Here is a 24,730-nt window from a genome sequence, read left to right as displayed (position 1 = left end):
ATAGGGACTTCAGAGGCTTTTCACGGCAAAATTTCTGAAAATTTGTTTTTAGACATTGTTTCCTTTCTAAAAAGTTTCACCCACGGAAAATCTTCTCTCTCTTCTAGAGCAAATCCCCTTCCTGCTGTCTTGCTCTTCCGCCCACCCCGTCTCTGGGGAAGGGCAGTCAGCCACCTCAACCTGGACTTACTGCAGGGGGAGACACCCCCGCAATTCAGATGCACAGAACCCTCCAGGCGGTCCTCTACGACTTTGGTCATTCTTCCAGGGTTAGGCCAGATCCATGGCCACGTGAAGAACTGACAGTGTCTGGACGCTGTGCCTTCTCTCACTCCTGGAGGTGCCCCCACTGACTGAAGACCTGTCCCACTAATGGGGGCAACAGCCATCTCTAAGCTAGCTGCTCCCACGCCGGAGAAGAGAAGGAGCATCGCCTTGACCTCCTACTTACTCCACCTCTCCTGATACCCACAGGTCCCCCTCAGCCTGACTCATGCCCCTGTCTGCAGCTGCCCTCACAGCAACCCCACGCTCCACCCCACCCAGGCCCAGGCCAGTCCTGGCCCCCTGAACGTGTTTCTACCATGTTATTGTCCTTTCTGCTACAGTAATCTCACAGTTCATTCTGTCCCCTTCCCTACTTAGGGACTCTCTTGGCCAAGATCACCCGAGGCCACCCCTTCAGGCTGGCAGAAACAATTCTTCTCTCTCTCACTCTCCCCAAGGGCACCCTGGCATTGGAGCCAAAACTTGGACAAAATGGCCAGAGAAGAAGATGCCCCATCCCAACATTAGGGTCAATCTCTCCCAGGGATAATACTATTATACATAATACTATCACACAGACTGTTTTCATGCTGGCCATGCCATAGGCACACTAGGGTTTAGGAGTAAAATTTCTATCTGCCCTATAAAAACTCTCATGTCTGTGCCAAAAGAATATGTATATAAAGAATTTTATTTATTTATTTTTTTGTGTGATTGGCTCATGCAATTATGGAGGCTGGTGAGTCCTAATCTTCAGGGTGGGCTAGCAGGCTAGACACCAGGGAAGAGCCAATGTTGCAGTTCAGGTCTGAAGGCTGTCTGCTGGCAAAGTACCCTCTTGCTGAGGGGAGAACAGTCTTTTGCTCCATTTAGACTTTCAACTGATTGGGTGAGGCCCACCCACATCACAGAGAGCAATCTGCTTTTTTCCAAAGTCCATCCATTTAAATGTTAATCTCACCCAAAAACACCCTCACAGAAACATCCAGAATAATATTTGCCTATATGCCCAGACACTGTGGCCCAGCTAAGTTGACACATGAAATCACACCATGCCCCTCTAATTTGGCAGGATTTGAACTTTGAACCATCTCTCAACTTCAGGGCAGCTGCTGAAGACCCCGTTGTGCTCCTTGTAGCCTTCCCACTGCTGTTTCCCAGTGAACCCCTTTGAATGTCACTGTGCGCACGCCAGTTCAGAACCTAGTCAAGGATTTAAGGGAAATTCTAAAGCAGATTTTGGGTCTCCCCTTCTAAGACGGCTTTCTTTCTAGAATTGTCCCCCAAAACTTCTAGCCACTATGACTGCCTTGAGCCCCACTCTCTGTCTCCAGGCCCAGTACGAGAGCCACTTTCTACCTACACTCTCTTGCCCTATGTGCAACGTAAAGGATGTGTCCTCAGGGGTAGAGCCAAATAAATGTGAGCTCACCCGCTTCTCTTCTTCCAAGAGTCAATGTCCCTCTGGCTTATGCCTGCGTGGAGTGGCTCATCAGTACTTCAAATGGTGGTTTATGGTATTTTGCACTAAATTTATCATTGTTATTGGCAGGAGGGTTAGAATGATACACTACTCTGTCATATCCAGCTTCAGAATCCCCCAAGAGCTATTTTTCAAAGTATTTTAAGATTGCTAAGCTAAGAAATATTTTTGGACTAGCATTTAAAATTTTTTTTAATATTTCACTGGGGTCAGTAAATATAAAATGTGTAACTTCAATCCTTGGTAATTTGAACCCAGATCAAGTCCTGACGGGGTGTAGGAGTCATCAGCTCAACCTGACTCCCTCCGGAAGGCTGGTGGAGGGACAGGAGGGTCATCTGCAATGGCAGCAGGTAACGCCTTCTGGATGACGTGGCTGAGGCCACACAACGTCTTCCCTTGGAGTGAGTCTGCTGGGGACAGAGAGCACAGCCCTCGCTGCCTGCCGTAAACGTCCCATCAGAACACGTCGGGGGTCATTCTCGGACATTATTTTCATTCCTAAAATGTAATTCATTGCCAATACGTAAGAACCACCTTCTGATTTAAACTCAGGAAAGGACGAAAAATCAGAACCACATTGTAAGGCTTCTTTGCGGGCTTTTGTTTTTGCTAGGGAAACATACGGGCGGCTCCGAACCACTTCCCTGGAGAGCTCAGGCCACACCACCGACTCCTGCCTGTCCGCAGAATGAGCCAAGGGGGGCCTCTTTTCTTGGGTCAGAGAGGACCGTGGAGTCCAATCAACACCTGCTCCAAAGAGGGGCCCGAGTACCCTCCTGGTCTCCGCTGCTGATCTAACGGGTGTGGGGGTTGTGCGATGCTAACCTGAGCAACCTCGTAGCAACTAGAAGCACCTGCTTTGCTTTATTAATAAATAAAGCACCTGCCAGTTTAGACTTCAGTGAGATTTGTCAGCGATCTGCCTAACCTAATTTATATGAACCATGGCAAACATTAGTGACACTTGGTTTATTGTAGGATTGTCATCAATTTTATGTTAAAATTAGCTTAAAAGAAACTTATCTTTGTGAGAAAAACATCAAGCTATCAGTGGAGGAACAGTCTACAGACGCCTGACCAGTGCTCCTCAGAACTGTCCAGAAAAGTCTGAGAGACCATCACAAGCAGGACGAGCCTGAGGAGGCCTATGGTAACTCAATGTCTTGTGGCATCCGGATGGGGTCCTCGTACAGAAAAGGGATATCGTGTGACAACTAAGAAGATGCAGATAAAATTGGGACTTTAGGTAATAATGGAATCAAATCGGCTCATTAGTTGTGACACAAGAACTATACTAATAAGATACTAATAATAACGAAGCCGGCAGTGGGACATAGGGGAACTCTCTGAAGTACTCTCATGACTTCAAGGAACACCTGAAACTGTCCTAAAATAAAACTTTATGCAAAAATATCTATAAAGAAATGACTGTCTAAAAATGAAGACTTCCTGAATCTCGCCTCTGAATTTTAGAATGGAGTAAAAGGTGACTTAACGTGTTTGCTGAGTGCCGACTACACGTCAGCGTTCTAAGAGCTTTACTACATGCATTACTTTGTTTAATGTTGACGAAGATCCCATCGGGTAAGTACAACTATTAGCCCATTTTTACAGATGGGGAAACTGAGGCACAGCAAGGTTAAACCATTTGTCTAGCTCACAAAGCAGCATTTGGCTACAGAGCCTACCTGCTCTATTATGTCCCTAAACTGCACAGAGAGAGGATTCCAAGTGATGAGAAGATCCTAAGTCAGTGGAAACTCCAGAACCATGAACACTCCAACCCAAAATATGTGGATAAGTGAGGCTGGGATGTATGAGGCCTGAGCAACTTCCCCACACTCTGTGTAGAGATGTGCCACTCATTTGTCATCCAGTGATAATGCCCATGTGAGAAATTATATCCTTGGAAGGGTGATTAATTTATCTGACAAGGCCGAGATGATGACAAATGACTCGGAGGGGAAAGAACCAGCCAGCAGGATGGGCCCCGAGCGCAGCCCGGCCCCGGCCCCTCTTACACTTCATGTCACAGGCACCACTCCCTCCGCTCGCATCTATGGGCCCTGCTCCTCTCCGCCTCCCTCTGACTGAGCAACCCCACACACACTCTAGCTCACGGACAGGAGCCTGACCACTCCTCCAGGCTGACCCTCCCCTGCTTTCTCGCATGGATCCCAGAGCACATTCTGGAGCAGTCTCCAACGTGCGGGGGTTTTAACCCCAGTCCCCAAGCTTGAACACTTGCAGGAACATGGGGTTCCCTCTCCCCAAATGTAGCCCACTCTTCGGTGCCCTAATAGTTGGTACCAGGGACCCGAGGCCAGCTGCAGAGCCTTCCCGAGGCTAGCGCTCCCCAGGTCCTCCACATCCTAGTCAGTGGCACCAAGTCCTATGAGCGATGCTGAGTCACACGCTCCCTGTCGATCAAATCTACCTGCCAGTAACTCCTGCCGTCTTCGCCTCTAATCCCCGTCCCAACACACCCAGCCTCTGCATCCTTGCTGCCAGCACCCCAGCCCAAGCCACACTCACCTCTTACTTGGACTGGGACAAGGACACCAAGCAGCACTCTTGGGACCCCAGAGTGAAACTGACATGTCATGACTCACTTGAAAACCACAGATTTTAATCTCCATCTGCTTGTTTGTCTACTTTCAGCTATTTCCAAACTTGGATGATGGAAAGGAATAGCATTTATTAACTTATTCAAACCCCCATATTTCTTAAAATTCTATGATATGTATACCTTAAAAACACACATAAAAGAATATATATACACATATGCATTTGCTTTTTATGTATTGATTTTAGTTTATAGATTCAATGGAAGTATATTTTTAATGTATAGACATAGAGATTGATACACGTTGTTTATTTGTTGACCTCGCCATAAAACCCTCTCCCATCTCACCTTCTCCTCTGGGAACTGAGTCCTGGAGGCAGCAAACCCCAGCTATGCCCATAGAGCCTGGCTGGCTGCTGCTGTCCCAGCCTGCTCCACCCATGTAGGGATAGCTCTTCCTCCTAGTGTTTGAGTGTTATTGGTCCCCCCCCCTTTTGGGCAGGGTGTTCTGCCTGCCAGGGTGGGCAGTCTGGGACCTGCATGTGTTCCAGGGGCCCAGGGCCTACTGGGCTGGGAAGGCAGGAATTTCCCTTAACCCTTGGCCTCTGCTGCCATACTCCCAAACCACTGGGTGAGGCAGTCAAAATGGCCCTCACTCATGACATTGCTCTTACACACACAATGACTTCTCGTGGCTGCTTCCAAGCACTTCCAAGAGCTCTTGCCTATTGGAACCTCCACCCCCAGGAACTGCTACCAGGGAGAAGGGCTGTCAAGAGGGGAGTCAGAGAGCTTCCAGTAGAACAGCCACAGAAGGAAACCACTGAGCTTGAATTTGGGGTGGAAACCAAGGGGACCCTTTACAAAGAGTCCCATGCTGTCTGCCAGAGCATGTCAGCCTTTATAACCCAAGGAGAGAGCATTGGCTTTCAGCATACTTCTCTGTTCTTCACCCAGGAAACCTTGCGTGGGGCTAAAACAAAACCAGAGCCCGGGAATGGTGATAGGAAAATACATCATGGTGTGAAATGGAGGAGAGGACCCCACGGTTTTGTTGTCTCTCTAGAAAATGATTACTGAGAATCCTGAGGCATTCACCTTCAGTTTGTAAGTGTCTCTGCCATTCACAAACCAGAAGTCTTAATTAAAATGCTGCTAAAAGAAGCAAATCAATTAACAGATACCTTACAAGATGGTTTATTCTATCTTACACACAGAAGATTGCTTATGAGTATCATGTTACCGCTTTCGGTTATCAGCTAACGAAGGCTGCTAATGAACTACGTTGTTATCAAGTCAGATAAAAGACGCCCTGGGAATCCGGGCAAATTATTACAACACAGCACGTTGTTCTGAAATATCGCTCATCTTTCATCCCACACAAGGAGAGTAACCCAATCCAAGGAGAACCAGCCCACGCAACCACCTGGATTTCTGTTGAACTGGAAAGGCAAAGAGTATTCGAGAATGCAGCCCCGGAAATACAGGTTAATAGTACGGGGGAGAGAAATGTTAACGGGGCCTATGCCACACAGCCTTAGGTTGATGGCAATGATGAAAAGATGGGGGTTTCCTAAGCCTCTGTCGGTCGTGTTCTCCAGGCAAAAGCCGTTCACATTTGTACTAATAACCACAAGATAATGCTCTAAGCGTAACAATAACCCCTTACATCTGTGTAGGTCCCTGTAAGGTACGCCACCGGCTTTTTCCTTTGTTGGCTCCGTCTTGTGCGGAGCTGCAGACTGCAGGCCATTCCGAGGCCATTGAGACCTCCTCCTCTCACTCCGGCCCAGCGCTCCATTTCTTCCTGCGGAAGGTTAGTCTTCATTTGTAAGACCGGAGACTACCCCGTGGTCTTCATGTCTCAAGGACCCTGAATATTCGCAGGGGGATTCTTATGGCAACTGAGAAGGTGAGGCCCTCAGTTCTGGAAAATGATGCTTACCTGTTGATAAACGGTGGTTCTAAGGAGGCTGTGTCTTGACTTTGGTCCCCATTTGCAGGAGCCATTTCCTATGGGGAGGTTCCATTGATATGGACACAACCCTATCAGAGAATCATGAACCATGGAGGACCAGGATAGGCAGTGTGGATTTACTGCCTTCCAGCCTTTCTTACTGCTGGTAACGTACTCATGCCTCCCTCTAGGCAGTCAGCTTCTTGGGGAAGAGAATTGAAATTTTCCTTCAGGACAGAAACACTGTAGACTCTATTCCATCTATTACTTGCCCTGGGCATTGAGTTTCACATGAAGGTCCATCACCAGCTTTGGAAGCTCAAATTCATGACATCCCTGAGACTGAAACTGTCCAGACTGCCCAACCTGTCCTGAAGAGGGCACTCATTTAGAGCTCAATCACTTGTTCGTCTCTGGAAAAGAAGAGAACCATCAGGAAGACTTATTACAGAGTGATTATGCTCTCACTAATCATGGCATATGCTTATGCAGCACCCCCAATTAGGTAGGTAGGAAAGAATTCATCAGCATATCTTAGCAAGCTAAGGCATTTCAACATAGAAAGTACGTGAAGACCAGTGGCTTCTAGGTAAAAGGGGGAGGTTTTCAGATAGAGCTCAACTGAGAGGTTGTTTTCTACCTGCCAAACCTTGAGCCACAAAACTTCACCCACTTTGGCGGCAAAAAGGGAAGAAGTCACCCCCCAAGGTTAAAAGGCATATCTGCAGGAAAATACCACTGTACGTACTTGAACAGATTGCACCGGTCTGGGAAGATGCCACAAGGAACCAGGTAGACAGACCCGTGCAAAGGTAACTAGAAACTGATATATTCAAGTCTGAATTTGTGCTGTTGCAGAGCACGAGACTTGTCCACACATAGCGCATATATCTTTATCTCTGCATCTACGTAAAACTAGGAACACAGAAGAAAAGACAAGGTCACCAAACCAGACCCCAGGATAGTAGAGCTCAGGCTGAAAGTAGGGCACAGAGCCTGCTGTGGCACTTTCGGCTAAAGGCCTCACCAGCACCTCCATGCACAGAGACTGAAATCACACCAACACGTCAGTGTCATTTCACATAACAGTCATAATTTTAACAGAATGGCGTATTTATGTGTACATTGAATGTTGCATACTTGTTTATGCCACTCGATTGTGCATGCTCTCTCCATGTCTTGATATCTAACATGGGAGAAAGGACAGCAACAGCAGAAAGATGGGGCAGCGTGAAGCATCAATGGGATAAGCCAAGCCAAAGGCCATAAAAGAGACGATACCTACCTATCCCATGTGTGGAGGACCAAGGACACACATTAAGGTCAGGGATGCAGAGCTTGATGGCAGCAGAGCCAACATGGAAGATAAGCAATTGGAAACAAGCAAGGATAGTGACAGAGAGGTCTGAAGGGATTCCACGAGAGTCTAAAGGCTGTCAGATTTTTGTGCTTCTTCTTTAAAATATGGTGGGTCCAAAAATCAGAGTTTGAGTTGGATGGTCTAGAGGTCCACGGGCTCAACAGAAAGTTCATCTCTTCTATTTTCTTTCACAAGCCCTGAGTTCAAAGTGCCCTTTCAGGTGTTGTTAAGAAGAGGATCCAAAGTGGCTGGCTCTTGCAGCATTTGCTCTTGAAATACTGATGTTTACAGAAGATGGGAAAACCAAGAAGGCAGCCTCCTCCTACTCCTGATGGCCCTGAGCTGGGGAAGTGGCACCTGTGAGCTCCTCCATGGAGGAAGCTGTTTTCTGCCAGAGCAGTCATTCCTCTGTGTACAGGTGTGTCACCAGCCCCTAGAGAGACAGGCACAATGTACAAGAAAAGATAAGCTGGACAGAGGCTGGAATAGTAGCTGCTGGCTGGACTAGCAGTCCCAGGCTGCAGACCTGGGCTGGGTAGCAAGAGAAAGAGAAAGAGACTTTTGGAGACTGTATCTGTACTATTTCCACTGTTATTTAATATTGATGGTTTTAGCCAATGCAATCAGAGAGGAGGAAACAATTAGAGGCATAAGAACTGGGAAAGGAGATCTACAAAAATGCTGATGACATAATATTATGAAAACTCCAGGAAATCAAGAAGAACACACATACAATAAAAGCATTCAGTAAGGCTGTCACTATAACATTAGCATACACAAATAACCCGTAAGCAATCAATGACCAAGTAGGAAACATCACGGCAAACTCCATTCATAAAGGCAACAAAAGCATAAAAATATTTGGGCATACACTTAACAAAAAATGTGAAAAACCCATAAGGTAAAAACCAGAAACTCTCTTAAGACACATAAACACAGACTTGCAAAAAATTCACCTTTCCATGAAGGACTGCTTAGCATTGTAAAGAAGTCAATGGTCTTCAGTCTCATCCATGAAGGTAATGCAACCCCAACGAAAATACAAAGGTGTTTGTTCCATGGATAGAGTCTGGAGGTGGTTCTGAAGTTCAGATGGAAGAACAAATATTCGAGAATAGCCAGAAGAGAATAGCAAGAATGTGCCCCCGAAGCACAATGACAGTACACCAGATGGTGGAGTGAACCGGAAGCCTGCACGAGTGAGTGTGGGACTAGCACATGAATACTCACAGATACCATGGAAAATAATATAAAGTCTAGGAATAGTCCAAGTCCACATGGAAATTTAGAATGCAATAAAGATTGCAAATAAAACTGGGGGAAATAATATTTTCAATAATGATACTAAAATTGATGGCCATTTGGGAAAAAGATAAAATTGGATCCATATGTCATACTCACATCACAATAAATATTGAATGGATCAGAGATCAAAATAAAAAATAAAACCTTACAGGAACTATAAAATATTATACGCAAACAATGAATCATGGAACACTACATCAAAAACTAATGATGTATTATATGGAGACTAACATAACGTAATAAAATTTTAAAAAAAGAACGGGAAAACATATATGTATGTATGTATGCAAACATGTTTTCATTTTATGGAAATCTTATATCTATAATTTTAATTAAATACATTTTTGTAAAAGGAACATGGGAAGATAAAGCAGAGACTCTTGAAAATAGTTACCTCCGTGAAGTGGGTAGGGACAGGATAGAGTGGCCAGGCATGGGAGTGAGACTTCTCTGAGTTTACTTGTTTACATATTTTTATCTTTGAACTATATACATGTTTTACAAGCTCAAAAAAATAGACTTAAAAGAATTAAGAAAGGAAACATTAAAATAATATACACACAGAAACAAACCCTATATCAAATTGGTAGCCTAACCATACAGAGAAAATAATTAATTCAATTTGACTGTAATGCTTGGTACACCCAGAGGACTAAATTCTAAGAAGAAAAAGAACTGCCAAGAAATCTTCAAATTACTAAGCAAGTTTGTAGTTGTAGAGTGTTGCGACTGTGGAAGTATTTTATGTAGTATTAGATGATAGAGCAAAAGGGTAAAAATATTTCTATGGAACAGGATCTTCATTTTGGGTGGGGGCAGAACAGAAGTCTGGAGTGAGAAAAGCTTAAGTAGAGCCTTACGTATGGAGTTTATGGTTTAAATATACATTTCCTGACTGTCCATTGAGAGTGCCTAGGAGCAATGATGTCTCAGGAGCTGTGAGCACAGATTGTGTCCAGATCTTGGCTTCTAAAAGCTATTCTGAAGAAAGAAAGAAAGAAAGAAAGAAAGAAAGAAAGAAAGAAAGAAAGAAAGAAAGAAAGAAAGAGAGAAAGAAAGGAAAAGAAAAGAAAAGAAAAGAAAAGAAAAGAAAAAACAGGAATTTATGGGGTACATGGGTGATTCCAGGTCTGAGCAGGGACAGGACAGGATGAGCCTAGGATACCTTGTTATGTCTCAAGTCTAGGAAGTGGGGAAAAAAACCACCCAAAATCTAGGAAATGCTCAAAAGCCACCAAGAAGTGACTGGTACTGGACAAACTGGGGACAATTTGAGCAATGTGATGGCCATGAATTTTAATACACTGAAGTTCACAGTAATGATATTCAACGAGAAAGAGAGAAGGGGAAAGCAGAAAGTCTTTTTATCCAGAAGAATACCAGCTATCGAATTCAGAAGGGATGCTAGCGTTAGAAACTCAGTATTTTGTAACCCCCAATGCAATAACTGACTCAAACATGGGTCATGAACAGATGTAAAATTGTTGGGTGAAGAGTCATTGGGGGGCCAGGATGTTCACACGGTCTCAAGGCATCACCCTTCAGATTACCGACTAATTACAAAGAGGAAAATTTGTCTCCCCAATACAGAGATCTAGCGGTCACTTCCTTATTCAAGTGATCAAAGGCAGGGGTGCCTGGGTAGCTCAGCTGGTTAAGCACCTGCCTTCGGCTCAAGTCATGATCCCAGGGTCCCGGATCAAGTCCCACGTCAGGCCCTTGCTCGTCAGGGAGCCTGTTTCTCCCTCTCCCTCTGCCTGCCACTCCCTCTGCTTGTGCTCTCTCTCTGACAAGTAAATAAATAAAATCTTTTTTAAAAAGCGATCAAAGGCAGCATCACCCACAGTGAGAGAGCCTCGAGTCATGTGCTTCCTGACGCGGTACAACATCACACACGCAGTGTCACCCCCATGGTGTTCTTACAAAAGTCTCAGTCTGCGTCTACTCAGGAGGAAACGATCAGACCAGTCCAGAAGGCGGGACATCATACAAAAGTACTTCGAAATTGACAATGCCGCATGGAAAGAAAGCAGAGAAGTTGTCCAACATAAGAAAAAGACAAAACGGAGACAAAATCAAATACCACAGATTCGGGTTTGGAAGACTAGAGCTATAAAGATACTTTTTTTTTTTTTAAAGATTTTATTTATTTATTTGACAGAGACAGAGACAGCCAGCGAGAGAGGGAACACAAGCAGAGGGAGTGGGAGAGGAAGAAGCAGGCTCATAGCGGAGGAGCCTGATGTGGGGCTCGATCCCAGAACACTGGGATCACGCCCTGAGCCGAACGCAGACGCTCAACCACTGTGCCACCCAGGCGCCCCTATAAAGATAGTTTTGAAACAATCAGAGAGATTTGAATATGGGCTGTGTACTAAATGCTATTACTGAAATACTGGTCATTTTCTTAGGTGTAGTCATCATATTGTGATGATGCAGGAGACACCTGGTTACGTATTTAGAGGTGAACTATCTCAACTAACTTAGGGATGATATTTCTACTAATTTTAAAGTGGATCAGAAAAAAAAATGTATGTATACAGAAGCAAGCAAATGGAGGGAACGGTTAACTTGGGAATCTAGGGGAAGGATGTGTATGTTTTTGTTGCACTGTTCTTTCAATTCTTCAGTGGATTTGAAGAGTTTTCAAAAGAAGGAAAGTGAGAGCACGTGGGTGGTGCATGAGGGGTGGACAAGTGGGCCTGGGGAATATAAACTGTGCCAATCCCACACCATCAGACCTCATCCACTGCGAGACCCGAAAGCAACAGGGCAAACAGACACTTCAGCCCAATTGATAGCTTGATGACACAAAAGTTTTGGATTTTTTTTTTTTTTTATCATGTGGACTAAGTTGGCACATTCATGGTTTGGTTGACCTTTACAGAAAAATTTGGCAAATAAAAGAAAGTTAACTATCCTGTTTCTAAAATCCCATTTTCTCAGCTCTAATCAGGCAAAGGTCCCACAGCTTCATTTTAAATCTCCCTGAAGTACCACTAAATTAAGACTTTCTGGAAGGGGGCAAAAAAAAAGAAAGAAGATGTGGATTCCTGGTGTCATGGCTCATGGCTAGAAATCCCCTCCCATCCTGCGTGGGAGCCACCTCAGGAGAGCCACTGCCTTTCTCCCTTGCAGAACGAGTGATCACTCTTACAACTCACCTTTCGGAGAAATTGAGGTTTGACCTGCAAAACAGGAGAATCGAATGTTCATTAAATCATTCCTCTGTGACAAAAAGCACATGCGAAGTTTTGCTCCAGGAGAATGGCTTGCCTGTCCTTAGATTTTCCTTTCGCGTCTAACTTCTTCCTGCCTCAGCCTGACTCCATCTAGTGTTACTTCTGGAAACTTGATTTTGTGCCTCCCTTCTCTTCAACAATCCCTGTTTGCAGGGGAGCTCTGGTGTGATCCCTGCCAAGAACAGCTCCCCGCACGTGGTGGGGGCTACATCCCAGAGCGGGGGAGGGCCCCCACCCAGCTGCCCACCACCCCGCTGCCCTGCATCTCTTCCTTCCCTCCCTCCAGCCACCTGCTTTCCTCCTGCACCCTGCCGGCGTTCCCCTTCTGGGACTTCAGTTTCACCATGGTTGTCTGTGAGCGACCACCACAGCCACCCCTTACGGACGGACGATGGAAATTGCCTCCTCTAGTTCTGATGTTTCCGAAGAATTCAGAACTTCCAAACGCACGCAAAACCGGGACGTGTTCTGACATGGTTGTAGGTGGGAACGTCAAGCCACAGCAACTGTTGCTTCAACAATGTTTTTAAAGTGGTCTGTTGTATTGCACGCAGAGGCACACACACACACACACACGCACACACGCGCGCACACACACGCACACACACGTGTGTCAGTCACTGGCTACAAGCCATCACGGCTCCTCCACCCCCCCCCGCCCCCAACACAGGCGCACGCATGTGCACACGCACAGGACTGGAAATTAGGATTTGGGAACTCTTCCATTTTTTTTAATTCCGTGACTAAGATATGCCTGAAAGAGGGTCTGCAGAGACTTCTGGGGGGCACCGGAGTTTCCAAGGCGAAGTAGCCTAACTCAAAGCACCCCTCCATGTGTGTGGGTGGTTTGGCCAAGGTAGCACGCCCACCCCCGTGGGTGGTGAGAAGATCACCATGACCATGCAATCGTGACAGGAGGCCACCGCTGGCCATAGCAGTCTGTCACCACGGGCCCAGGGTGCCTCAGTCACCCAGCACAGGGCCCCGGAGGCCATGCTGTGGGCAGAGTCTTCACCACCACAGACACCCCCCATCTACATAAAACTGACTCCCATCTTGTACTCCCCACCACGGACACCAGCTGGACCCCCAAAAGGCAATGCAGGCTCTAGACCTGGGGTTCATCTATTCATTTCCAGGTCCCCTCCTGCCCCGCATCAGGAGCTAATCCTTCTCACCCAGTTCATGGCCTCCCACACCCCCGTCTGCCCAAAGCCCTGCGTGAACCCCTGATGAAGGTCAGGCTGCCTCGATTCCATAGTGGGAGCGCCTGAGTCAGCACCCAGCCCGGGGCAGCGATGTCCTCCTGGCAAGGGGTCCCAGCTGCACCCTCAGCAGAACCTAGCACCGTGCCAATCCCCCAAGCGCTGCCAGGAGACAGAGGGGCCCGGCGAGAAGGCCCCTTAGGGCAGAGAAACAGAGGGACAGTAGGAGTCAGCCAACTTGGAATTCGACTTTCCCCGTAAGTGGTCTCACAGGTTTGGTGGCATCTGAGAGCTGTTTAGCACGTTTCTCCTACAAAGAGGAACACGACAACTTAGCCAGTGCGGCTCTGGGTGTGTAGACACATAGCGTCGTGGCCCCCAGCCCACAAGTGCCCCCAATTTCACCACACGTTTCCAAAAGTTCCCTGGGACTGGTCACCCATCCCTCCCCTGCGTGAGAACCCCAGGTGCAGAGGAGGTGACCTTGCCAGCAACAGGAGAAGGGAGTGGCCGCGGCGGGGCCTAGAGAGCTCGGCCTCGCGGCCCCACTGAACCCAGGCCGGCCGCGTGCTCCAGCTTTCCTACACTCGTCCAGGTTTACACCTAGATCCTAACACAGTTATGAGCAACGCCTCTTCACTCTCCACAAGTCCTGATTTGGATGATAAGGTAAATGGTCCCCGTAATCATACTCCTCTCTCCCAGCCCAGGCCCCTGTGGGGTGGCCAAACAACACGGGCTGGGGGCGGGGGAGGATGGGACAGAGAGAGAGACAGGGAGATAGTGGGAGTCAGAGAAGAAGAGGGGCAAGGCTTGGAGGCAGAGTTGATGAAACACTCCTCCATAGGGCCGAGAAACCAGAACATCTGAAGGAGGGGAGATCCTCAGGAAAGTGAACTTCTTGAGAAAATCCGTTCCCGGGGCATCACCCTGATGACGGCGTGCCACACATCTGTCTCTTTCTGCCCTCACACGTCCACCACTCCTCCCATACACGCGCCATAGCGCTTGCTGAGTCCCAGGCCCCAGGGAAGGACTGGAGGGGAGCCCATGCTCCAGGTCCCCTCTAAAACCCACCACCCACTCCGCCCAGACCTCTGTCTGCATGCCAGGCCTTCCTGAGAACCCCCTCTACTTGGAAGTCTCCAGAAGCCTCAGATTCACTGTGTTTAAAAAAGGAGTCCCCATCTCAGCCCCACAGGCCACTGCCCAAACCTGCTCCACCACCCACTTCCCAAGGGCACCACCATGCTCCGGCCTCCCCACCCCCACAAAAGCTCTACTGTTCTGGATTCTTCCCTTCTGGTGGCTGCACCCTGGCTCAGCTCCCAGGTCCTGGGCCCAATGCCTCAGTATCACTCCGATCCTTGCCCAGCAGGTCTTTCTTTGCAGCAGGTCTGAAGCCCTCGGCGGGGCGGGGGGGTCCCAGCAGGGCCTCCCGTCCAGGCTACTATAGCGTAAAGATATTCCATCCCTCTCCTGCCTGCAATCCGTCAGTGAACCAGAAGTTTCAGGATAGGGCACAGACCCCTTCACTTAGCATACAAGACCGTGAGTAAAACCACCCCTCTCTCCAGCCTCTTCTCTGCAGACCTTCACGTGAAGCATTGGCTTCGGTCCCACGAATGCTTGTTCCCAGGGTGTGCACACTGACACACATCAGCGTGCTTTCTGCCTGTGGACACTTCTCCTTCCCCTGGGGGAACTTCTTCTCATCCCTCAGTCTGCAATCCCAGTGCTGCTTGCACCTGTAGACATCCTGCTTCCCAGCTGGACCCCTCCGCATCCCCGGGCACAAGACAACGTGCTTAGCTGTGTCACGGCACCCCCTGACCCCAACACTGTGCTGCGAGCACCCAGGGTGTGCCGGTCTCCCCTGCAGACTGAAAGGGAGCCGTGTTCCCTTAATCCCCAGCACCTAGCCCGCACCCTAATGCCCATTCATTCATTCAACACTTCTATATATATGAAGTACCCACTCTGTTCCAGGCATGGTCCTAAATGGGGCTACAAAGATGAAAAGAAAGACCCCACCCTCAAGGACCTTACACTTCAGGGGGAAAATCATCAAAAGAAATAGACGAAGAAATATATCACATGATGTCAGTGAAGGGAAAGTAATATGAAGAAAAATAAAGTGAGGTGAGGGAAAGATAATGATCAGGGGAAGGGGTTTCTGTTTTAAACAGGCCATCTGAAACGAAATGGTGGCCTTGAAGCAGAGATATGAAGGAAATGAAGGGCAAGGCTTGCAGCTATCTGGGACAAAAGCATTCCATAGGACCGAAAACAGCAAGGGCAAAGGCACTGTGGCACGATTGTCCTCAGAGGACATAGTCTCTGTGCAGAAGAGCAGTGTGGCTCATTGCCAGCAGGGAAGCCAGGTACCCTGGAGCAGGCCCTGTGGGCTTCCCAAGTAGGTCATAGCAAGGGCTAGGGGCGTCATTCGGAGCACTGGGTGGACGCACTGAGGGGTTCTGCGTGGGAGCTGGGGCAGAATGTAACCGAGGGTATGCAGAGGCACTCAAGCCCCCTTTGGCTACTGTACCTTGTGGCCCCCCACTCTCACGACTCCTGCCCACTGAACCAAAGAAGGGAAGAGGGGGCAGGGGTGCATGGGGTACATTCTAGTCTCCTAGGAAGCATTTTGGAGTGGAGAGAAGGGCTGGGATGACAGGCAAGGAAGCACAATGAATAAAACAGGAGGGAAAATGATACCCCGCACTTGCCACGATAGTGACCTTACCTTGGGACTGTCTTCTTCAGTGTGACGGAGTCTAAGGAGAGGAAGCAGGGCATTAGGAAGGGGACACTGTGATCAGTAGCGTGGCTCGCTCAGTGCCAGGCAAGCAGGAGCGAGGCAGAGCCCACCTGACTCAGGCAGCTCTGAAAGGCTCCCTGGGTTGGGGCCCCTGGGGGTGGTGGTCTCGGGCTGAGGTCTCTTCACCCTTCTTCGGCTCTGTTGGAGTTTCTCCATCCAGGTCCCATCACCAAGCCCCCCTTAGCTGGGCACATAACTGAGCCTTCCCTAGAGACCTCCTACCCCTATCACTCCTCATCATCCCCCTTCGCTTGCCGCTTCCGGACCCTCTTGGTCTAAAGGGATCCAGCACGTCTCCTAATCATAGGGATACAAAAATAATGGTAAGCAAACCCCTATGACCAATTAAGCCCCTCGTGCCCTTGGGCATGCTGGCATCTCAGGAAGCCCTGGAGGGCTGTGGCTTCTCTCCCGGGCCCAGACTCCCCCTCTGCATATCTCCGCGGATAATAATCACATTTTCCAGAGACACAGTGAGGCTCCTTCCTCCTCACCCTCGGGAAAATGTCATGGAAAACCGCATCGTGATCCCATTAAGCAGGCAGACAGGACTGGGAATGAGTTTTCCAAGTCCCATCTTGAGAGAAAGGGGGTGCGAATCAATGTCATATTTTGCTATCAAAACTCACAAACTGACTGCGGGGTCTGGGGGCTGAGCTTCCCGGCAGGTGCCACAGGACACCGAGAACCACGCCAGGGTTCACAGCAGCCCAGCTCTGTGTGGACCAAGAGGACACAGCACTGCTCCGAGGAGGACCTGCCCAGTTTATGACAAAAAAACAACTCAGCAGCACCACCGATGCCCACCCAGCCTCATCACCTCCTGGGATCCATTTTATCTGGTCACATTTTTGGATACGAAATAGACATTTCTGTCCGAAGCCTACTCACCTCCCTTCCCCACCTTTCTCCAAGAAATCCGACTCTTAGGAAGGGAAAAGAAGAGAGAGGGAGAGAGAAAAGTGGGGCGGGGGAGAGGTGGACAGAGACACAGAGAGGTCACTGTGTTTCTTTTCATCTCAGTCTGTCCGTCTTTCTCTAGCCAAGTTTCGGAGGGGCCCTGGCGGCCTCAGGCTGCCAGGACTGCCCTGGTCTGGGTGGGGCGGAGCCGGGCTGGAGGTCACAGCCCCCTTACCGTGGAAGCCTGGGTTTGTGCTTCTCAAGTCCGAGGCGTCGATTTCAAACAAATGCTTCTTGATCGTGCAGATCTTCAGGACCAGGAAAACAGCCGATATGGCTACGCCCAGAGCCGTCCCGATGATGGCGTACTTGATGTCTGCAGGGAGGAATTGAACAATGGGTATCCATCAGGCACCACCCTGCAAAGGCCTTCTACAGCTCCCTTCACATTCAGGGTGAAGCTCAAAGTCACCCGAAAATTCCACATGCCAATCCGCTCAAGCCCAGGGGCACATTTACCCCCTGCCCCTTGCCCACACCCCATCCCCTCCTCCTGGAACCCCAGTCCGCTGTCTTCTGCCGTGGGAGTCATTCCCCAGTGGCTGATGGCTCCCTTCTCCGGCCTCGCATAGCCCTACCTCACTTGCCTTTGCATTAATCCATCACCTAGTACGTGCTAATTGCCTGTCTGCTCTGTGGTGAGCACCGAAGGCAAAGGAAAAGATCTGACTCCGTCTTGAGGGCCTGCAGTCAGCAGGGCAGATGGGAGCTCGCCCTAACGCCAGGTAACAGGGGGAGCTGGGCTGGCGGGGGAGCCGAGAGCCTTCCCGGAGGAGAAGGGATGAAGATGTCTAGACGGCGGTCTGCGGACCGCGCTGTGCCTGCTGAGGGCAGCCCCTGAGGTGGAGAGGAGCTGGGACCGCGCAGGTGGAGGGAGGACCGGGAAGCATGGCAGAGTGCCGGGCGCCGTGGGGGCTAGAGCTGCTCATCTTACAGAGATCTGACGAGGGCAGCCCTGGTGACACCGGTGCCCTTTGGGGACAGGCTCTCCAGCAGGTCCGTGCCCCTGGGGTAAAGCTGTGGGAGCTCCTCGGGCAGATGAGGAAGCGAGTGCTGCCCCTGTTCTGTGATGACTGGCAGGAAACTAGCCACGTTCCCAGCAGCAACCCCCCTCCCGCCCCTCCCGCCCCCTCAGCCCTGCACAGAGGAAACTGTGCCACCTACCAATTTCGGTCCCAGCAGACTTGCCCGTTGCTAACACTGGAGCTCCTCCAAAATCTGTGAAAAAAGAAGACCCAGAGTGTGGTCAGAACAACACTCGTAGCCGTGATCAGACCAGGGGTCGAGGGCCAAAGCCCTGTCCCCAACCACTGTCTCCCACAGGTCCGGGAAGGCCTGCTCTGGGCCTCTCTCCTGCTCGGCCTCCAGGCCCAGGAACACCGAGGCGGGCTGCTGGTTGCCACGGAGCGCCCTGGAGCCCTGCCGGGCGGCAGAGTCCTCCTCCCCACCCACACCAGGAGCACGGTTCCATCAAGTTCCGCTCAGCCGGCTCTTTCACGTGGCCTCCAGGACGCACGCTCTGACTCCTGCCTGCTTCTTCAGCCCCTTCCATTGTTCCCACGAAGCCTCTCATCCCAGCCAGACTGCACTGTTTCTAGTTCCCCACCCAGGCCGGGGGATCTGCTGCCTCTGGGCCATTCCCTCTGCCCGGCCCCATCTTCTCGCCTCTCCTCCTTCCCCTGGTCTTGGATCCCATGTCGCTTCCCCCTGAGCCCCCATGCCTGGCTCAGCTGTGTGCTCCACGGGGGCTGTGACCACACCGTTTATTGGACGGTGTTACGGAGCGTGGCTGTGTGCCAGGCACCTTCTGTCCTAAGAGCTTCTCAGCTATGAATCCACGGGCTGAATCTTCTCGCCAGTCTCCCCTCTGTGCTCTCTGTGCCCTGTGGAGAATGTTCTGTACCCAGCATTTGACACAGCACCTGGCGCGAAGGAGGCATTAACAGACATTTGCCGAATGAATGCCGGCGATAGATCGCACCGCAGGGGTGCCTCACACTTCTGGCCAGAGCTAGACAACTTCCATCAGGAGACCGGGCTCAGGCTGGGGCCACCGTCCCTGCAGACCGGCCCTCGCAGACCCATGGCAGAGCTGTATGCCTTGCAGGGGAAGGAGTCCAGTAATGGGCCACTTCCTTCGAGGCGACACTGGGGATGACACTTGCATGAATGCACTTAATACTCGCAGCGACAGCTCCGGGGAGCTAGGCGCTGTTATCACGTCCGTGTGATGAATGAGGAACCAGAGGCATTGAAGACTCGATAACGGGCCCAAAGGCCAAGAGAAGTGGGTCTGAGCCATGCCACTTGCACTGGTTGCCCGTGATGCCCTGTAAACGCGAATCCCCAGGAGCTAATGGAATGACACCACAAGCCACAAGGTCAAGGGCTGCAGGGGCTTGGGCTGGGGGTGGGTGGATGATGAGACCCAAGCTTGGTTCTAGGTACAAGCTTCCAGGCAAAGGCAGAAGCAGGAAGTGTCACGACCCCTGCTTTTCAAAGGGAGCAGATGACTTCATTGGGAGGGGCCTAATCTTCCTGGCCTAGCTCTAAGACAAGCTCGCCTCCCAATTCCCCAGCTATCAGAGCTTGCATGATGGCCAAGGGCCACATCTGCTGACTACAGACAATGCTGCCTGGGGTGACATGTTGGGTTGACACTCTACAGAGGACATCTCACTCTGCATGTGTTTGGTGGGGGAAGGGATCATCACAACGGAGTGTGGGATGTTCCTGGGGGCCTCACTTAGTCGATGGATAAAACTGGGGAGTTATGAAGCAAAAGCACACAGCCTTGCTACAATCACAAATCCTCTTGGAAAGTCAATGACTTCTGTCTTTCCGTCCACTCACATAAACATCACAGACACCCCCATACAATACGACCTTGGTCTTGTCGGTTCTCCCAAGCCCCTGCTGAGCTCGTTTCTTTGCATTCTTTACATTAAACCTGCCGCTCCAGCTAGGTTGAAAACCACTCCGGGGATGGGACAAAATCTTAGACGTTGCACATGGTTGGGCTGGGCTGTTATGAGTAGCTGAGCTAGGAGCTGACTTCCAGACTGATGCCCAAAATTCAGAGCCGCGTGTACCCCGTGCTCACCCTGGCTCCTTTCCTGACACCAGTCTGGTCCCTCTTTACCTGGCAGCAGGCAGGGGACAGGGCAGGGCAGAGCATCAGCAAGTGGGGCCAGGCACACAGAGGGGCAGTCTCTCCCCTGCCCCCTTCATACACAAACATCTTTCCTGGGTCTTCCGCTGGTGACCATCGCTCCCCATGAGATGCAGGCAATGTAAAAACTTTATATGAGCCTGAGATGAAACCTGAATGGAGAAAGAAGAAAGAACACAGACCAGGAAGAGCAAGATGGAAAAGGAGAGCCAGAGAGAAACACAGAGAGACTTGGTCACACAGGGACGCACAGAGGCTGTGTCCTAAGAGCTCAGACCTGGGCAGCAGGGCTGAGAAGGAAAGAGGAGAAAGAACATTAAGCGTCAAAAACAGGCCGGGTCTAGCCCTCCCTGACAGCACCAGGCCCCAGTGCTCAGTCGGCAGCCCAGCCTCCTTCATCTGCCTGGCCCCCCAAGGACACGGTCCTGAGCGCTTGGCTCTTTCTGCCCCTCCCTGGCAGGGACTCGTGGCTGGAGTTCAGCTCAGCCCTCACTCCTCACCCCCAGCCTGCACTTAGACACCATGCTCCGCATTCCATTCTGTACTGGCCCCAAGCCCTGAGGCTGCCCCTAGTCCCTGGCCCCAAACAGGCTCTTTGGGCTTCAGGCTCTCCTACCATGTCCGTCCAAGGTCAGGGACTGAGGGACTGAGTAAGTGCCCTTCCAGCTGCATGCAGACAAAACGGGGCGGTGGACACACTGGTCCCAGTATTCCTGCTAGCCAGCCAGATGGCCACTCGGCGGCAGCCTTTCCCCTCCTTGGGGAGGAAATTCCCTCCTTGCAGCCTTCCCCCTGCACTCTGCCTCTCTGCCCTGCGTTCTAACAAGGCCCTGGGTGAGGATCCATCCGTCATAAGCACACTAGCCCAGCCGACCCCACCCCCGCCTCCTGCCAGGGTCTTGAGCTGGAGGAGTCCCTCCTGGGCCACAGACCCCCTGTGAGGCCCCAGTGCTCATTTCCCCAGGTTCTGCAAACTAGCTGGAGGATGGATGGCCCTAACAGCACAGCCGGAGGCTTCCAGCATTCTCCTGCATTCAGATCTGTGAGAGCCCCAGGAGGAAGTCGCAGGGTACGTTCTTTGCTGGAATTCTCTGGGTTCTCTTGCAAACAGGAGGAGGAAGCGTAGCAACCAGAGGATAGACTCTCCGACCCAGGGGAGAGTTCAGGGGGGCTGGGCAGGGGCTGGCTGGACAAAGGATGGTCTCCCTGGAGGCATGCGGGGACTGTGCTGACTAGTTCACAAGGCAGTAGCTGGCCCAGTGCCGGCCAAATCTGACTTGACCCGCAGCGCGCCTCAGGCTGCCCACCCTGAACCAGGCACCGGGGACAGGAGCAGAGGCCCCAGAGCCCAGGCCTGGCTGCCGCTAGCACAGAGAGCACAGGGCTGCCTCTAGATGGGTCTCCACCCTCATAGCCCCCCTGTGTGCCCAGGAGCTCCCACCAAGCCGCACACCTGAGGCTACACCTGTAGAGAGATGGTGCTTTTGACTCAGGTGCACAAAGGCACTTACGGCTCTGAGGCTAGAGTCCCTGCCGCTGCCCAAGGATGCTATTCCACCCCTCCCTGCCCAAATAGCTAGTCTCCAGCCCTCCTCTCCGCAGCCCCTCCCACCCCAGTCACGTAGAGCACCGCCCGCTTCTGCAAGTGATTTCCAAACCAGAAGGAGCCTCCTGCGAGAGTAAATGGTCCCGAGGCCTTGAGGCTCGTTGGGTCCCCTTGCCTGAGACAAGAGAGGGCAGCCTGCAGGGGAAGGGAGCAGTAGGGTTGCTGAGAGTGAGCTGAGGGTGTGGCGAGCCTTGACCCGTCTCTGTTGGAATCTGACCCACTGAGAGCCCATCCCTGACGTCCGGACCTCCTGTGCGGCCCACGACACCTGTTGGGCCCACCCTCAGTGGGGACCGCAACTCTTCACCACCCTTATTTGGGCAGAATCAGACTATGTGTTTCCAGTTGCGGGGTAGTGGGCGTGCAAGCACTCAGATGTCGTTCTATAAGTATCTGAACTAAAAATAAGGAGAAGCCGCCCTAAGTGTTTGTCAACTGATGCCTGGCCATTTTCATCTGCGAACTTAAATATTGCAGAACGGCTCCTAACTTTAGATCTCATGGATTCTAATGTGCCCAGCCAGAGGAAGGGGCTCCAAGTGTCTAGACAGGCATCCGTCCTCTCCTAACGCTGTCAGGAGTACTCTGGCCTGCAGTGTGCTCTGGGTAGGGCATCCGAGAGCAACCCCAGACACCTGTCCCCCATAAAGGAGCTCATGGAGTGACAAGGGAGACAGAAGGAAAAATCAGAGAGTTAGGGTGGTGTCCAGCACCTTCCTGCAAACCTCTGTCTCCACTAGGCAGAGGAAGTCTGAATGGGGGTGTGTAGGATGGACGCTTGCTGTGTGGCCTGCACCCCTCCCCCGACCCTTTGGCTGCTAGCAGTCCCTTGGCTTTCCTTTGGGGAACCACCTCCATGTGATTCCCCCAGGGCTGGCTCCAGGACGAATACATGACCCTTACATGATTAATTAGCATATTCCATCTTCCTGTCAGCAGGGATTGGTTGAGGGGTGGGGCAGGGGATCCAGTTCAGGCCAGTGAGACTCAACTCTGGGACTTTGAGGGAACTATGGAGAAACAGGAGTGTCTTCTGGAATTGGTAACGGTGGGGCTGAGGGAAGCCCTCTGGTTGGAGAGAACCTGCTGGGACTGAAGGCCCCACAGAAAACGGTCCAGCTGAGACCAAGTCTTACAGATAGGTCTTGAGCCCCTGAATCCAGCTGTGCCTGAAACACCTCTTCTTGACTTACTGATCACCTTAGTAAGGAAACACTTTCTTTATCCTAATCGGATCCGAGCTAAGTCACTGTCATCTGCAGTCAGAAGAGTCCTGATGACCTCGGTGGCGGGTCCTTCATAAAGCATCACTGGAAATCAGGTTGGCGAGGCAGGGAGGGGAGCAGAGAATGCTGCCTGGGAACAAGCTGCTCACAACACAGCGTCTGGTAAATCCAACTAGGGTCCGCAGGTGAAGCAGCCATGGCCCCTCCGCCTGGCACACGCCGCCGACTTTGATGCAACGCCGTCCTTGTTCCCATGAAAAGTTCTGACTTATCCTTCAAGACTTAGCACAAAGCCCCCTCTTCTGGAAGTCCCCTTTCTCTGTTCAGGATCACCCCTGCCCCCTTGTCGCACCTCTGCCCCCGCTCCCACCCCGTGCGGCAGGTAAGCAGTTTCTCTCCAGGACCAGGACGACCCGCGAGATTCCTTGGAACTCAATCTCTCTTCCTGGGAGATGCAGAGAGAAGCTGGAAGGGGGGGACCTTGACCTAACTGGGAAGCAACCCCAAAACCACCAAGCATGAAACCAGAAGTGGCTTCGAGTGGTAAGACTGAGTATCCAGTACTGAGTGATAATGCGGGCTCGGGAGGGAAGTCAAGTTCAGCCAAGGAGACATGAGTGACCACTGCTCCTGTAACTCTGAGATGGGGAAACACTCGTGGCACACACACGGCACACACGTGGCTGCCATTTCCGTGGATGCCGCTGTCTTCCCTGCCTGAGGTCCCAGATCAAGTACGGCGCCTCGAGCATCCCACCAGGAGAAAGGATCAGAGCGGGAATTGGAAGTGCGGACGGAAAGGGAACAGTCCGATTATTTTTCACACGTGGTTTGATCCTGGGCCTCACTCTTCTCCTCTGAAAATGGGAACTTTAGACCCTAACATGTAGAAAGGACTCACTGAGACAGCTTCTTTCTTTCTGCCTGTTTGTCCCCAGCCCCCTGAAATGTAAGCAGACCTCGGGGGTCCCAGCGAAACACAGGCGTGCTTCTACAGTCCAGCTGGCTGGGTGCTGTGGCTGTTCGATACCCCTTCTCCTCCACAGAGCAGGGTTTCCCCCTGCACTCTGCCTCTCTGCCGGGTCTCAGCACAGGAGGTCTGAATGCGGGACGGAGGCTTCAGTCCTCTCCTGAGCGCACCGCCGGAGGAGCCCCGGGCTGACCTGGGTGATGTGCGCTGGGCTCTCAAGTCTTCCCCTGATGCGGCTGTGACTTCCCAAACCTCAGGCTCCCTGTCCACAAGCCCGGGAAGCTCCCGAAACTGCTCTTGCTCCATCCCACCTTCCGGCCTTTTTGGCCAGACCGCAGCAGCCAGCTCCGAGTGAACAGGCCTCGCTGCTCCTCTCCCAGGGCCGTGGTGGTCCCCGCTTCCTGGGAAAGCTCCTAGACCCCGGCCGAGCACGCACCTGCAGGAGCCGTGCACGGTCCAGAGACAGAAAGTGAAAGGAAAACTGAGAAGCAAGGACGGCAGAGCAAAGACTGCTCTGAGGGGCCTCCATCCGTGGCCAGAGCGCACACTGAGTCAGGCCACCAGCTCCGCAAACCCAGCCCGGCACC

The 24,730-nt window shown here is 51.2% G+C and overlaps 1 protein-coding gene across 7 annotated transcripts in view; it reads right to left on the bottom strand.

Moving 5' to 3' along the window:
- TMEM273 (transmembrane protein 273) overlaps nucleotides 1-24,730 on the bottom strand; it is a 41,087-nt gene that overhangs the window by 1,152 nt on the left and 15,205 nt on the right. Inside the window, exons 2-7 of one of the 7 annotated variants that reach the window (XR_569893.2) lie at nucleotides 18,334-18,387; nucleotides 17,345-17,485; nucleotides 16,135-16,165; nucleotides 12,106-12,129; nucleotides 6,265-6,689; nucleotides 5,501-6,126 (exon numbers count right to left, since the gene is read on the bottom strand). Coding sequence is in view for 4 of the 7 variants with exons in the window: in XM_040624163.1 (XP_040480097.1) it covers nucleotides 11,213-11,264; nucleotides 12,106-12,129; nucleotides 16,135-16,165; nucleotides 17,345-17,485; nucleotides 18,334-18,387 (302 nt within the window). In the remaining 3 variants the exon portion in view is untranslated. Of the gene's footprint in view, nucleotides 1-5,500; nucleotides 6,690-6,710; nucleotides 7,192-11,204; nucleotides 11,265-12,105; nucleotides 13,699-16,134; nucleotides 16,166-17,344; nucleotides 17,486-18,333; nucleotides 18,388-24,730 lie in introns of those variants that run through there. The other 6 variants (XR_005833191.1, XR_005833192.1, XM_008696169.2 and 3 more) reach the window with 6 other exon arrangements.

This window comes from Ursus maritimus, unplaced genomic scaffold (assembly GCF_017311325.1).
Source record: "Ursus maritimus isolate PB19 unplaced genomic scaffold, ASM1731132v1 scaffold_7, whole genome shotgun sequence".
Classification (NCBI taxonomy): domain Eukaryota; kingdom Metazoa; phylum Chordata; class Mammalia; order Carnivora; family Ursidae; genus Ursus; species Ursus maritimus.
The sequence above is the reverse complement of the archived record's forward strand: the minus strand, read 5'-3'. Positions and strand labels throughout refer to the sequence as shown.